Below are 17411 nucleotides of genomic sequence, written 5' to 3' on the forward strand. Positions count from 1 at the left end.
CTGCAATTTGATGGACCTTACACTTGACCTCTGCATTTGACTTTGTCATATAAGACAGTACAGTGAAGTAAACTGAATGTGGAAGTGACAGCCCACAGCATCTGCTCAAATGTGGCTCAGTGGATTGATCCTAATGATCCGCCTCAAGTCGTCTCTACTTCATTGTGTCCAAATATCTGCCATGATGTTTAAAACCCTGATGAAGTAATTGATCTGATGATCGTATTTACTGTGTGAGGGAATAGAGCAAAGTAATCCAACAGGGCTGGATTGATTGAACAGTTAAAGTCTATTTAGAAATAGACTTTAACATGTAATATGTGGTTTTAATGAAGCTTTTTGTTCTAACCTTATAACAACTTACTGTTCTTCATCAAAAATTAGGAGGCATTTACATTGGTAAAATAAGTCGATGTGTCTCCGATGGAAATAGGTTATTCCTGAATGAAATAGACCAAAACATGTAGAAGTCCACATTCTGTGGGATGTTGTGGCCTGAAAAAAAAGGTCCTTGTGGGAGTAGTATGCTCACATGTTTACTATTCAGTTAGTAGTTGCCGTGTCTATTTAGACTGTACTGTCCGGGCTAAACAGTTGAGCGTTTTTTCATCAGCAATAGGTTAGATAAGACAGAGTGGAGAGCAAAGAGGATGGAGAGGCCCCAGGTGTATGTTTTAATTTATTTCATAAACTAAACTCTGGATGTTTTAGTTGTAACAATATGTCCCATTTTTTTGAGTTCCTATTTTACGCTGATCAGAAGTCCCAGGTGAGAACAGTGATGACCCAGTGATGACCCGCTGACATTTGCAATCACTGTATGATTCAACCATAAAATATTGTCAAAAACACTGAAATAATGCATGTTGTGCATCATTTTATTCCATTATGGAGTTCACCAAAAGACACTCAACAGAAAGGTATTGGAAATATGCAAATAGCAACAACGTTTCACTGCAAAGAGTCACATTTTTTTTTCTTGCCCCAGTGCTTATCTCCTTTCTCCTCTCACCTGTTTCAGAGGTTTTGCACATCCATAATCTCACCTCTTGCCCGAGCCTTCATAACTCTCTTTTCTCAGTTCACACGAAGGCAAGAGTCAACACAATATTTTGGATCACAATGTACGTACGCTCAAGGAATGCATAATCTATACATTATATTGTGAAATGCCTTAGTTTTCTGTTCATTTCCTTTATGGAGTTGGTATTTGTTAATAGTGTCCACAAAGGGAAAGACAGTGAGTTTAATGTGTAACAGACTGGACAGTTATTTATTTCACTACAATTCAGACAGACAGACACGTATAGATAGGCACATATAGACAATTTTGTGGTTATGCTTTACTATTCCAAACCACATTTACGTCTGTCATCGTCATTATCCCTCCTGCTGCTTTTTCCTAATCATGCTTACAAATCCGCAGTCCATTTCCCAAATTGGAATTCAATTCATATTCACTGGCACATTTCCCTTGTCCGTCTGTTTACCTCTTTAGTGGTATTAACTTTATTATCTTTTCCCCCCACCGCTTCTCCCTTTTATAGGCTTATTTCTGCCATCTTTCTCCTCACACCCTCATCCTGTTTTCTGTTCTGTATATAACTCTTCTGCAACACTTTAATAAGGCATACCCATAAGTTATGTTTGGAAATGCTTATGGGCCATAAGCGTTTACAAACATGTTAATTATGAACAATGAATGTGCTCATTATAATGAATTCATTGTTCAATATTAATCAAGTCCAATATTAATTCATGATTGACACGTGTTTGTAAATGCCTTATCTTATCTAAATCTGCTCATTTTTCACTTAACTGTCTCTGAACCTCTTGCTGCTGAATAACCTTTTTGTTTGTCTCAGGCTGTAAGCGTTATTTGCAGCACGCCACGTTGGTCAGACAGTTATTCTCTAATATGTCAACCATGTCCATTAGCGCTGACATACTGTAAATGTGTCATGTGTGTTAGCGGGAGCTTAAGGACACTCAATAAAGTATCGGGCGGCGTAGAGCCAAACTCCACAGTGTCAGTGCACCTAATTGATTTATGCGCCACATGTGACAATTGCAATGAACTGCAGCTCGATACTGTCGCTGTAGGTTTTGTATCGGGGTGCAGAGCTGCTTAACCTCGGAGGACGGCTGCGGGGAATTGTAAGCAATATTTTCAACTGGGTGTAGTTCATGCCATGTTTTATAAGCATTATGACTGAATGTCTTATCTAATGTTCCAATACTGTTGAACGGTGACATTATTTAAAACTTTTATAGAGCAGGAGAGGGCATTATCTGTCATAGTGGTTAATCTACAGGGTCTCCTTTTATTGAACCACAAAGTTCTTTACAGAATGGAAAAGATTTCACATAAAAAGTGATATACAGTGTTGCGATGATTCATTATGTAGTACATCTTGTTTTCATTTTTGTAGTTAGCTACCTACAGTTATGGAGTGTGGACATGCGACTATTGATGTAAATTCAACCTGGATAGACTGAAACAAACAAAAGCAGCGATTAGGAGATTGATTGACATGTGTATTAGTTTTGGCGATCAGACCTCGGCAGTAGACTTTGATGTAGGTATGTAAGTCAGGGATGGACAGCTTGGAGTTAGGGCTGTCTTCCCCTGGAGCCTGGACACTGGTGGTGGCATAAGAGAACCGTGAAGGATGTAGCAGGGAGAAGCCATGGGCAGAAGAGGTGGAGATGGGGCGGAGGTGCGTCGCAGCACAGCTGGGAAGCGAACGATCCATGATTGCTGGAGGCTTAAAAGCAAGACCGAGGGCAATGATTTGCTGCTACGGAGGTGTTGCTCTTACACTGATGGGCTGAAGTGAATCATCTCCCAGGTTGAATTAACGTCTAGGCTTCATTTGTTCAAGTTTATGTGAGTTCACAGTGGAGTGTGGCCAAACTTTGGTTTGTTTTCTCAGGAATGAGGACGGATTGTCGTAAGAAAAATGATAATGGTGGGAATGTTTGTGATTACTGAATTCACTTTAGACTTCATTAGTGGACCATCTGGCACGTCGTGTCTATTTTCAAAGGAACAGCATAAAGCATCTGCAAAAGGATTCAAATGTTTTTATCTGATATTTCGTGATGATTTGATGTGTTTTTTTGTCTTTGGTTTTATCATAGCGACATAGATCTAAGTCGGGACCATTTCCAGTGTTTGATATTTTGCAGCCAAACCTCTGTTAATTCAGTCAGAGAGAACATTTTGCTACTCGAGGGAGCTGCTCTTGTAAACAAACACTAAATATTTAAAAGGCCTCGTTTGAGATTGAGACGAACACGGCTTGCTGCTGTCTACACTCAGCATAAAGACGCACACTCTTTAGGGCATGTGCCACATTTTTCCAGCATTTAACATATTTAATTACTATGATTCATCCAGGCCATTGGTAGCCAGCAAAATATGTTCTCCTCTCAGTGGAATTAGGAAACAGAAATATTTTTAAAGCAGTTTGTAGCCATTGGAAAGGAAATGCATGTCTCTGTCAACCTTTATCCTGCCTAAGGCCCATAGACATTGATTATTCCAAATTTCCTGAGTTCGACCTTTACCAAACTAAATAATCAGTCAACCTAAGCGTTAACAATCGCGCCCTAACCTTTATGGTGGCTACTGGTGGAATTCTGCTGCTAAATGTGGTGTTGCAATTTGGCCCAAGCTAAGCTCTGCTCTCTTGACCTTTTCATCTAATTTTGCTGTTTTGAGATCTTGCCAGTCGGTAAATTTATGAATCTGCCGAAGAGACTGTAAGCATTTGCCATGTCATAATCTATAGATTATGTATAAAGTATGTTCTCGGGTGCGGGTGGGGGGGCAGAGGCTTTTGTTTATGGCGCTGGGTTTTACTCATTTGTCTTCAAAGGGTACAGTAAAACTATTACATTTTTTGACATCTAAAATTGCCATAGCACTTTCCAATCTCCTCCTTTTGTGACAGTGCCTCTAGTGAAGCGTTCATCGACTGAGCCCTCCAGCAGGATTTATTTGTGAAAAGTGCAGTAAAGCGTAAACTGTTTTTTATCCTTTTCCCTTTTTGTGATGCATAAAGGTAGAAATATGAATGCATTTTCCCCCGATTGGCCATGTTGTCTTCACTCCTGCTTTCGTTCCATCATGCTTTACTGAGGTCATAGCCATGCCTGACCCCTGTACCGCAGCTTCTCTCTCTGTTTGTGAGACGCTGCAGGGAGACACTTTTGAGGAGAAGTGGTTTTGACATGAGTTGGCCCGGGGTGAGGGACATCACTGCACTGTATCCGAGTGTGTGTTTTATCTAAAGTGAAGTGTAATTGCATGTTTTCTGACGCAGTGGTGGATAATCGATCGCTGTATCTCTGAGAGCAAACTGGAGCCTGTGGGAAAGAGGTTACTGTGTCCGCTGTCACAGGCATCATACAGTTTTGCAGCTTTTTGTGTTGTTAAACATACAATATAGTGGCTTACTTCCATGACCTAGGTTTTAACTACATTTTTCGGCACCACTCAGTGTTTACCTTGCCCCTCCAGAAACATCTCCCCTCTTTCCTCCTCTGTTTGTCTCGCTCCTCTCCTGGCCTCATCCTTTGTACTGTTAGGATCATCCTTGTTGTATATCCAAGGTCTGAAGTAAAGTGTTAGAATGGAGTGTTAGATCGTCCGTGTGAGAGAAAAGCCGTGCGATGGGCTGTGTTGGCACGGCGACGGTGGAGAGACTGTCCAGGCTTTCGCTCGCACATATCGGCTGAATATGTCCAGAAGAGACATGGATAAAATGCACTAAAAGTTAACGCCAACCGGCAAAAACTACCACTTTGACATTTATGTTAAAACTAGGCAGAGAGAGAAAGGGAGGGAGAGAGAAAATGAAGTCAGTTAGTGCCACACCTATAACATACTGTATAAGTATATCACAAAATTTCCATTCTTGCAATACTAGCTGATGCAATATAAAGTCAACAGCAATAATGAAATAATGACATTAAAGGGACTAGATGCAAGTCTCAGGTCCTACATGTAACTGCATCTTCTATATTAAGGACCCGAATTAACAACTAGTAACGAGCAACAGTGCAGGATTGTGGTGAATAGGTGTGGGCTCATTCTACACATTAACATTGCTGGAACATGTAGGGAAAGGAAAATACTTAATTTTAAAGGGGGGGGGGGGTATTATGCAAAATCAACTTTTTCAAGCTTTACATCATGTTATTATGTCATTCCCTCATTAAAAACATGCCATGAGTTGTCTTGGCACATTCACATATTTTTGAGTAATCTGTAAAAACTCTGATGGCAGCCATATTAGGGATGTGTTTGCCTGAGTCCTCCTAGGAACGCCCCCACCTCCTGGAGACGCCTCCGAGCTTTCGTCACCAGCCGAGTAACCAACCACTGCTCCTCAGCAGAACCCCCTCCCCACTGATGCCACAGACAGCGTGTGGAGGGGGCGTGTCGGAAAGGGTCAGAGGTTCTTAAAGAGACAGAGGCCTATTTCAAGACATTCACTACAGCCATTTTGAGAGAGCAATTTTATACAAGGCAGTTATTCTAATTTACTGCATTTACAAACCAACAGAAAGTTTTTTCATCATTGTAGTGTGCTATAGACTGGTGCTATGTGATTGAAAAAAGCACAATACCCCCTCTTTAACATTTTTGAACTCTGTATAGTCCTTTTAACATATAATAAAAAATGTTCTGGATTTACTAATTATTTTTTAAATCATTCTTGATATGTCAGTTTTGATCCTGTTTGACTCTTTGTGCCTGTATGTGTCACAACCAGGGGGCGTCACACATGCCTCTGTCCACATTACAATTAGCTGGTGGCTCTGCCCATGGGGATTGTCCTGCCTAAGGCCCATAGATGTCGACAAGGTAAAAAGAAGGGTGAGCCACTTAGATATAAATTCCAAATGACTAATATTTGACCTTTGCTAAAAACTAAGTAATCAGCATTGACAATCCGGCTCTAACCTTTATGGTGGCGACTGGTGGATTTCCGCTGCTAAATGTATTATTGCCATTTGGCCAAAGCTAAGCTCTGCCTGCTTGACCTTTTAATCTAATTTTGCTGCTTTGAGATTTTGCCAGTCAGTACATTTACAAATCTGCCAAAGACACCGTAAGCATTTGCCATCTCGTTACCTCACATGGATTATAAAAATGTGAATCAAAAGCCCAAAATAACAATGACATGATGACACTAACATACAAGTCAACATATATCAAAAGTCTCCCTCAAGTGCCCTGACAAAGACTCTTTTGAGTTGAAACAAGTTGGTGTAAACAAAGGTTGACCTACCGGTGTGTCTCAATCCTTTTGTATTTTTCGATTAGCGGCATTTCTTTTTCACAGAGAGAGTGTGCACTGCCGCTTTCACCAATCTTGATCTTATCCTGAATACTCTGAAAACAATAACACTTTGATTCACAGTAAGTTCAATAAAATAGAGACAAAACATCTATACAGGAACAGAAATGTATTCGGACTAAAGGAAGGACCCTGATTGTGTATTTTTTATCACTAAGCCATCTTTTTTAGCGACCCGCCTGCTTTCTTTAGGCTGATTTTTTTATATTTCCACTTCCACATAACAACAATCCCAGTGTTTGCAGCATAAACAGCACGTTTTATTTTTGGCCTTAAAGACGGACATGGGATAATTTTAGCAAACGTCCACCTGATCCTCATTGTGCTCACAGAGCCCTCAGCCTCTTTCCCTCCACTTGAATGCACTCACACTCTCCAGCTACACTCACATCCTCTGTCCCAAATCAGAGCAGACAGCCTGATGCACAAGTGTGGATAAAGAGTCCTTGCCGTGGCAGGTCAAAAGTAGACTATACGTAGATTTGGTCAACTTAATCCAAGCTGGAGTGAGAATGACCATATTTCTTAATTGTATTATGTGCGGATTTGTGTTGTGTTTGATTCTTTTTGCCATACCATCCAGCCCTATATATGCATAATTGACTTCCTCTCCTATAGTGGTGATAATGTAAGGAAAGTAAACTTCACTCTGAGAGGTTTTTTCAGCCGTGTCAGAGTGGATAATAGACTGCTCTGCATCCCTGAAAAAAAAAAAAATCCTGGGGTCCTTCCTGAGTTTTGTATCTTTATTTTTAACGCTGCACTCCTACCAGATCCGTGCCTCTACCCCCCACGCGCTCTCTCAAAATGGAGTAATTTCATGGCTCATTCCTGGGGTTAGCGCTGCCTCTGGTGGAGTGGAAGTCTCCTAAATAGCCTCATGCTTCATGCGAGGTTCAACAAGTCTGGATTGCTGCCATGTATAAAGGTAGTTGGCAGCACATGCTTGGCCAAAGCTATATTTAGGACTTAATGTTTAATATGGATAAAATCACCGCACTATGAAGTGCAGCGCTCGAAGATTACAGAGAACTGGGGTGTCTTTTTCCTTTCCTCTCAGATACTGTATAAAACTTGGACTAAAACTAGATATTTGATCTTCCAGTGAACTGTGAAAAAGAGGAGTGTGCCGAAACTGGAGTGTGTCGCCTGCGCTCTGATGTCTAAAAAGAGGGTGAGGAGGCAGGACGCTTGCATTTCCAAAGAACACACAAGTACTCAAGAGGTGAAGCTAAGGTCACAGAAAAGTATCAAAAGATGATCCAAGTACTTTAATACCAAAAAGAAACCACAAGAGAGTTGAACAAATATAGCTGAAAGAGTAGTTGACCTAGTTATTTTATTAGTGATCATGTAATAATAAGAGCTTTAATAATGCTCAAACATCTAGAAAGACAAACATTAGCTGTTCGTCTAGACATTATCTGCTCTAGTGATTCAATGTTTCCTAAAACATGTTTAAATTTAAATAATAATATTATATTACTAATAGTGTTTAGCAAGACATTTTCATTTTAGTGTCCCATTGTCTGCACGTTGTTATGATTGGTGGCTATTAGCCAAGAGTTATTCTTTAAGCACAATTTAACCATTGGCCACCCCATATCTGTGATTGATTGGTGATATACTGTATTGTAAGTGCACCCCATAGACCAGTGGTCACCAATCAGTAGACTTTTTCTCTTTTTATCTATCTATCTATACTCACTACTGCCACCTCAGGTCTTAGGTGTAACTGCAGCTTCTATATTAAAGGAATAGGCCACCGTTTTTATATACTAAAATATGTTCTTACCTCACTTTAGCCGAGTTAATATATCCCCGTCTGGTCTTTGGCCGTGCGCTCTGTCACGCAAACGGAGCACATACGCAGCCTCTCCCACATGTCACATAGCTCCGAAAAAGCTCACGATAGAAGCTACCAAGCTCTTCCACGTGTTCCCTATTTAAATAAAGTTACGTGAAGTGTTTTCATGCGAAGTATATTTACACAGAAATGTAGCATGTCGATTTTAGAAGCAAATAAAAAGGGGGACTATATTGTGGGGCGTAATGATACGAGGAGTAAAACGTCCGCGCAGTAACTCCTAAAGGTTATTGACGGAAGTGAGCGGGGGAAGTCTTTACATTTCTGTGTAAATATACTTCGCATGAAAACACTTCACGTAACTTTATTTAAATAGGGAACACGTGGAAGAGCTTGGTAGCTTCTATCGTGAGCTTTTTCGGAGCTATGTGACATGTGGGAGAGGCTGCGTATGTGCTCCGTTTGCCTGGCAGAGCGCACGGACAAAGACCAGACGGGGATATATTAACTCGACTAAAGTGAGGTAAGAACATATCTTAGTATGTAAAAACGGTGGCCTATTCCTTTAAGCTTGTGCATGACGGCACTTCAGATCCGAATTGTGACAGTGCAGGATCTTAGAGGCAATTGTAACGAATAGGTCTGGGCTCATTCTGCACCTTAGGGCATTGCTGGAACATGTAGGAGGAGGAAAATACATAATTTTAACATTTTTAAACTCCGTATAGTCCCTTTAAGCACCAATATCATTCTAAAAGAAAAATATATACCTAATACTTATAAATATATTATATTATAATGTTGCGACTGGCCCAGAGTCACAACAAAACAATGGGAGACGGATCCGGGTCAAAACATGAACAAACCCAAAAACCCACAGAACACAGGCCGGGGCAATGACAAAAATTTAAATATTAGGCCCATTTATTTGCTGGTCGATCGTTGCCTTTCTGTCAGACAGAGCCAGTTGATCTTTAGGTGAAAAAGGTTGGGGACCACGGCCACACCCTTGAAGAAGCAGTAACTGTTGCAATGATTTTGGCAATAGTGGCTGTAGTATTTGTAGTATGGAGTGTTGGTAACTGTCTGGAACTTACACACACACTCCCATATCATTAAAGCCAAGGTTATTAGAGAAGTTTAACAAAAAAGCAGACACTGCAAAAATCCACATCCTCTAATTTAGATGTTCCCTTTTGGAGACAAATGAGCAATGTCCAGTGACGCCATGTTAATGTACTGTAGGATTTGGACTGGAACAACCTTCCAGGGTGCTGGACCTGACATTTTAATTATCTTTTCAAAGGGAATACCCCTGAGACCAGCCCCTCCCTCCAAACACACACAGATAACTGTGCAAGGAAGAGGAGGTGATCTGTCGCTGCACTTCACTTCACTCCTATTGACCCCACACATTTCTCATTCCTGCACCAAGCTGAAGGAATAGTTTTAGGACTCTTACTCTTAATGAGTTTTTGGTAACACTTCATAAGTAACTAACAATGTGTGTAAACCATTGGTAAACGCTTCATTCACAATTTATAAAACGTTCTTCAAAGCATTTCTATTTCCTTTCAGCTTGTAACCGACCTCAGTCTCAGAGAAGAGCCCGAACTGACCACTTAACACCAGTTAGTGACACAATTTGACATATGATACGGGCACTTGTGCATTTCAAATGGCAGGGAGCTCTATTACAACACACAGTCCTGAAACTCTAGGCTTCTCAGAAATTTGCAGAATATGCAGATTTAATGAACAGAAGCTGAGCCATGCACTCAGATGTAAGATTAAGAGAGATTTCAGGGGGAAGTTAGGGATAGTTAATGCCTTTTGGCTCACTTTGAATTTCTGCTTGTGTCTGCAGCCAAGAGGTGAAACTGTGCAAGTCTATTACGGCGTGCCGAACAAGCGCTTTGCCTTTTTTACGGCGGCTGTGGGTTGCAAGGTGTGACGAGATGGAGAGATGATTGAAACTGAAGAGGAATTGGCCATAAAAGCCAAGTGTTAGCAGGTATATAATTGGTGCGATGCGTCTTTTATCGGCTCATGAAATCAAGCGTTGTAATGGTCTTTTAACGTCGACCAGCTTTCATCAGTACTTTAGAGTTTGGGTTGTTGGGTGAATGTCTCACACCGATGTCGAGACTGAGCAGAAAGATGTTTTACCCGTCTTTGCTATCTTGCATGTGACCAAAGACCCACAGTTGTGTCTGCCTCCAGGAGAACATTCATTGCACGCATGTAAACATTCTGTCTGTCAGCTCTTTCCTCTCCTTGCTTTTCTCAAGTCCTGTTGTGTTCAGATTGGCAGGTCTTTAGAGTTTGAGCAGCATTTCAGCTTCCCACGATGCTTCCTCCTGTCTCCGTCTCCACCCTCCCCCCTCTGCTCCGACTGGCAGTAATTACAATGAGCCGGAGCTCCGTTTGTCCACCACGACCTCAAAGACCTGACAGCCAACGGGAGCAGACGGCAGCCAAGGAGACAAGGAGACGGCAAGGAGAAAGGAAAGATGCTGCCGCTGCATAAGAATACACAAAGTGGACGGAAAACAGTGCAATAATGAAGAGGGCAGGCTTCAGTGGTTTTTGGAGGGTTTTACACTTGAACATCCACCCTCCAACATGCTGCAAACTGTATTTAATGCTATCTTTGCAAACAGTTTGTATCTTCAATTTTGATTCTGAAGTATTTCAGGGCACAAATCTTTCTCCTTAAATACGTTCAAACTTTCAGACACTTGACCAGAACAATGAAAACTAAAAGTATTTTCATATTTCATATATATATATCATTTGGTATTGTCTACCGATCCAACCAACTATAACCTCGCTGTCATCAAAGAAGTGGTTAGTGGCTTTAAGATGGAAGTGAACTGCTGACTGAGCTTTCTCTGCAATGTTGGTAGAGCCTGTTTTGTAGCTGTTGCTCTGTTTGTGGCTGGGCGCTTTGTCAAAAGGACGCACAATGTTTTTGCCTCATTGTGTTCACTGCTTTGAAATGGACTGGGATGCAATGTTCCGCTAAGGTCTTTCAGAAACGCAGGCTCCATCGGGCAGAGAGACCCCTTTCTTTTTTAGCTCTGTAGATTTTCTACCCTGTGCTTTAGTTCTTCTTGTTTTAGTTTTTTTTAGCTTTGGTAAAGGATCACTGTGGACATGTTCTTCTTCTATTCTATTGCAGTTCATAATTCAGTTTCGTCTCAGTTTTAAGTGCACTGGGACATGTAAGTGCACAGTGACTTGCATCTTGCATGCTTTGCGAATTCAATCGCAATACTTGACAGAAAAATCACAATCATATTTTTCCAAAGGAATGCAGTGACATGCAATTAACTTTGACAGCACATATTGCCCCACTGACTTTCTTTGCTAATTTGTGGTTGCCATCCCAGAATAAATCTTGTAGTTTGATGCAAAATGACACGGATAGAAAAGATTATCAGCCAGGCCTTCAAATCTCACAATTCCTTTGTCTCTACTCCCCGAGGCAACAGGAGAGAGAAAGAACGACAATTAACAAGATGAAATATGGTCTTACACAGTGAGTGCTCAGTCTTTTGAGATGAAACACCGTTTAAAAATTTACATCGCGGACTGCTCTGTTTTCAGGAATTGCTAATGAAGCTGAGGTGCTGTAAGGTACAGTGTTCATTGAGTTCTTGTTGGAAGCGGTGTCTGCGTGCTCTGTGTGCTGTGATTGGGTTCACAATACAGTTTGTTCAAGAGTATGACTAAAGCAGACACAAACACATGCCTATTTGTAATACATGACTATATCTGACACGGTGTAACATCTATTCAAATGTCAGATAAGGGCGCGCCGTTGAAGCAGAACAAGAAGTGATAGTGTGATGTGACACGGAACACCGGCTGTGAAGTAGAACGCACACAAAATAGGCATCTTATTTTTAGAAGAATTGGCAAAATCTGTACGGGGATCTAAGGCGGAGCGAGTGTCTGTGTGTGGGGACGTGATAAAACGTCTTCAGACAAATGTTCCCCTTTTTCAGGAAGATAATTGTTTACAAAGCGCTTCTCAAAAAACACGGGCCGAGACCCCTTGAAAAGTCTCTGCTGGAATCGAACCTGCTGCGACTCGCTGGGGACGTCGCCGAGACATTTCCATGACCAGCAGCAACTCGAGGCACCGACAACTAAAGTCTCCAGTCTCTCAATATGTGAGAGCAATGTTTTTGTCAGTTACTCCTTGGGCTGGGCGATCCAGTTGAAATGATGTCAATGCATGTTAGAATGTTGAAGACATGGCCTCCTATTGAATGCCCAGTCATATTTGAAAGCCTTTGTCTGTCTTCCTATATGTCCGACATGATCTTAAGTGCTGTTATGCAATCGTCCTCTGACCCAGCACTGACAAGTTTTAGCTCGAGCAGGGGTGAACAGATAGAGACATGGAGAGAGCAGTGGTAGTAGCAAAGAACAAAAATGTAATATTCATGACACTGGATTTAAATAATCAAGGACTTATCTGTGGAGGCACCGTTTCCAAATCGCTCTCTGTCTTATTCAATGTGCACTTAGTCTAATTGTAGATTATAGCGTCACCATCTGCTTCAAGCTGTGTTTGAGGCAGAGCATAAAGCATGTAATCTGAAGATGTTTCAGGATTATTAAACATTTATTCTGGTTATTTTTGGAGCGTCTTGATCGTAATGTAAAAAACAAATGAATACTTACCATTGTTTGTCTTCTCTGCAGCGGCGTCCAGCTTCAGTTTTTGCCGAGCATCCCTGGAGCACACGGTGTCGGCGGAAGAGCTGAGTTACCAACTGCCGCGCCGCAACGGAGGAAGTAACCTGACCTGGCATGACGGGCGTGGCCAGAAGGTGGCGCACGCGCGTACCGTCAAGTTGCTGCAACAGCCCGGAACAGAGGGCATCCAGGTAACGATGGAGTGCATTGGGATCGCCTTTTTATGATTAGAACAAGATGCCCTTCCTAATGTACATTACAATACATTGTGGACAGCCTGCGAACATAGAGCAAGAATAATGCTTAAACATGCTCATAAACTCATCCTAGTGACAAATTGGGATGAAATTGCGGAACGTTATGGATGGGTTTGGACCACAACAAACAATTTCAATTCACAAGTTTCCTCTTTAGGTTTATAAACGACACAATCAGGTACAGGGCCTATAACCCTTTAATTGGAAAGATGGATGCTGCAATATTACAGCCCTCAGATTTTTGTATTAGATATTATTACGTTTTTAGATTATTATGTTTTTCAGAAGCAACATGATTTCTCTTGTGAATATTATAGCTATAATTATACTTTATACTGTAATTATCTTTTGTATGTACAGGGCTGGTCGCATCTGGAGTTATGTATCATATGGTTAGTGTAACATATCATGGCAATTCATAGAAAATATAAAACACAGGTTACATGGTCCATAAATACATTAAAACTACTAAGTATTATTTTACAGATTTGCTTAACATTGTAATAAGAAGCTGGACAATCATTAATTTGATCAAGATCCTTGAAGTAAATGGAATTTATGTATTAGGAATTTAATAACAACAAGTGAAACCTCCAATGTATTAGGAGTCCCATTCTGTACAAAATTACTAGACTTCTAGACTAAAAGAATGAAATATTACCTAATTTAGTGCTTTCCAATTTTGTCTTGTCCATGTGGTATTGATATTTACCTTTAACCTCCTCTATGACATATTCCTGAAGGCAATTTTACATTAACCAAATTTACATCAAAGCTTAAAATTTGTGTCAGTAGGTGTCAGGGGTACGCCTCTGTCCATTTTGAGGTAAAACAGTTAAAGTTATGTGAACATCAGGCCGTGAGCTGTCAGTCATGATATCAGTTTACCCCCACATATCAGGATATGTGAAAATGCTCATTTCGAGGGCGATTTGAACAAAAAAACACATCCTGATATATTTAGGTTGAACATCGATATACAATATATATCCTGATATTTTTTTCCGCAAAGTGAGAGCTGTGAAATGAAATGTCAAAGTCAAAGCCAAATACGAGTAGTTTTATTGAAAACTCACTATATAATGTAAACATAAGCACTGTATAACAAAGCTCTGTATGGTGCACATTTAAATAACTAACTAAAAATAGCTATCTTAAATAAAAAATAGCCTGTAAAATAAGTAGTACAGCGCAAATGTGAACTATATAGATATATGTGATATGGTCTAATTCCATATCTCATATAAAAATATATCAATGTATCTTAAATATTGATTTGTCACCCAGCCCTACTCTATCCCAGTTTTAGGTTTGCCTCATGAGCAACTGGAGTGCAGTCATATTGGCATTGAGCAAAGCTGATTTCAGCGAAAGAGAGAAAAAGAAATCGCGTTTCTTTGCAAAAGCTTGCATGTTCCACACTCCTGTCCCCTCGGCCCTTTACATGAAAGAAGCCATGGAGTGCAGAGTGGGTCATTTCTTCCATTTCTTCCGGTTTTAGACAACACTGTAACCGTAAGGCTTTAAGATGTACATGTGCAGCGCGAGATTGCTCAATAATTCATAAAAGAGTGGCCCCCACAGCATTAGCAGCTATAAAAGGCGTAATAAAGATGGGTACGGAGCTGTTTCCTTGTGATTACACTGAGACTAGATAATTAAAGCTCTCCATAGCATCAGTAGCAAGCATTATTATTCCTCACAGCTACAAAACTTAATACATTATTCAACAAATGGAAGACGTCCAGTTTTGTAGTTGGCCCGATTTCATACGGTGCCATCATTCACAAAATACTCTATTAAGCATATGTCAAGGTGTTGCAATTGTAGCGGTATCATTCAGATCAGGTTAACAATGCTGCCAAACATGCAGCCCTATCCCACAAAATGTATTGCAGAATCACTGGCTAATTTGACACTATTCTTCCCTAAGGGGGAGCATGGTGGATTAGAAAATGCGTGAGGCGCTTGTCTAGTCATGAATTTACTCTCATCAGTGATAAAAATGGCATTTGATCTTCTCTTATCTGGTTGTCATAATGTTATGGCTAATCAGTGTGTCGTGTAAAGTTATATTTGACTGCGCATTTCTCCCAGGAACGCTCATTATATTGATTGCATTACATGGCTTGGCTTGTGCACACTTGAGCAGTAATGAGAGGGCTGCTTCAACCATATCCTGCTATCTGGGGAACTACTGTAATCTATACTGTAATATCAATATAATGCTTCGCTGTTCAGTCCCATTGAAAAAAAAAACAATGTTATTAAAAGGCTTATGAAGTCAAGTAAACACATTTGCAGTAAAAAAAAGAAAAGAAAAAAAAGTGGTATATTGTGCTTTATAGCAAACCTTGAGCATTAGTTGTTGACTCTTTCAGTGTCCTAATGTGAGTGAGGGGACTGTGGTGCCTCATTTTGCCACCTCAAACAGCTTGTGCTCTACCTTTGAGGTGGGAACAGGGAATGGGATGAATAACAGGGGGATAATTTAAGAGGCAGAAGCCAGAGTGTGTCGTCTTTTTTCTTCTGAACTCATCGCTGAGTGTTACAGACGATGCGGCCACATTTGTCATGCTGGAGGTGAGCGCACCAGAGCAGGAGGCAATTATACTAGTGTCCCCATTAAAGGACATAGACACTGACCTTTTAAAAAATACAATGCACCACAGCGATAGAACAAAAGGAATCAATGTGCCAAAACAATCATTTGTATTGTGTACACAGTGGTTAAAGTGGGATTTAGGAGGTGAGGGAACTCTAACCTTCAACAAGCATTAGGATACACGCTACATTTTATATCTTTATGTACTTATACTGACGTGTAGTCATGGGTTCTGAACAGTATAGTATTCATACAGCACAATGCAAGGTATTTGATGCCATAATTATTTTAGACTCCAATATTTTTTTAGGTCTTGAATTATTTTTAGATATCCTTTAGCAGGTTTTAACAATCACAAATGATTGGGGGTCTATGTGATTTACTAAATGAACAAATTTTGCTTTTGCCAGATCCACTCAGTTTATTTGTTTCTATAATCTATGACGCTCCTCTCTGGGCAGGCCTGTGGTCTGCAGACCTACGTCTAAGAAGAACCCATTTCTTCACATATTTGTCAGGATCCACTTATTCAAAGGAGGCCCACCAAAGATATGAACATGAGTGCTTATTAACAATTTTGGCTTGTTATTATGTTGTTCATTTGAGAAAATCCTCTTTCACAGTCAGTGGTGCTTACAGCAGGGCTCTTGATTTACTTTTTTCACTGGGGGAGATTTGTGGTTTGTCATTGGAAACTGGGCCTGTCAGGGGTGAGCCAAACATATTCATATTTTTGGGATAAATGAATAAAAATGTAATTATCATCACTGCTTGAATAGAATAGAATTGGGTCTAAACATAAAAGTCATATTATATTCCAGCATTTTAAGGCTTTGTAGAAAAAAAGAAGAAAAAAATCACAGCAATAGATGAATACAGAATAATAAAGAGCCTAATAATAAAGTAGGACTACTCAGTACTAAGCCAGAACCAGGATTAAGCCAGGGCAAAAACATGCAATATCAGGACTACGGCAGGACTAAATCACATCTAAACCAGGCCAAAGGCCTAATACAGAATGAGAGAGCTACATGTGAGGACCAACTAAACCAAGACCACATCTCAAACAACATGACCTGCTCAGCCACTGCTCCTGCAGCTGAGTGGACAGAGGGCTGACCATAGACATAATAAATAAGGGCTGACCAAACAGCTGAGCCGCTGTTCTGTCCAGACCTCCCGCTTCATGAAAAAAAAGCTCTTTGGAGATGACGCGCTCATCCACATATTCAGCTTCAGCCTCTCTCTTTTATCTGTTAACTTAAGAGTATCTCTGCACTTGTACATTTCCCACAAAGACGTACTGAATCAAGTCAGAGCAGAAAGGAAGCAAAAATGCACCTGTCAGATTAATGATTCAGATGTTATTTGGCTAAATTAGAGCCCAGAGAGCGAGGTTTAGCGCGTTTACCGGTTGAACACGAGTGCTGCCGGTGCGGAGTAGTTTTCCAAAACGCACGCACCATCAGCTTTATCGTCCGCTTTACAAACATCCACAACTGAACTGGTGTTCCTTACCTGAAACTAGCTGGTCAAGCCCTTTGCACCGGTGAAGGCACCTGCTTCTGCATGGGATAATCCGAGCAAAAGTCCCAAAATACTGTCCTGTGCTTCGTTTTAGAAAATATGTCAGTCTATCCAACGATGAGCCTCCT

The 17411-nt window shown here is 40.7% G+C and overlaps 1 protein-coding gene across 1 annotated transcript in view; it reads left to right on the plus strand.

Annotated features, from left to right (window-relative positions):
- Positions 1-17411, plus strand: part of LOC306964569 (sterile alpha motif domain-containing protein 10-like) — a 47409-nt gene that overhangs the window by 10566 nt on the left and 19432 nt on the right. The window contains exon 2 of the mRNA XM_079558634.1: positions 12901-13085. Coding sequence (XP_079414760.1) covers positions 12901-13085 — 185 coding nt within the window. The remainder of the gene's footprint in view (positions 1-12900; positions 13086-17411) is intronic.

This window comes from Gobius niger (assembly GCF_951799975.1).
Source record: "Gobius niger genome assembly, chromosome: 6".
NCBI classification, from domain to species: Eukaryota; Metazoa; Chordata; class Actinopteri; order Gobiiformes; family Gobiidae; genus Gobius; species Gobius niger.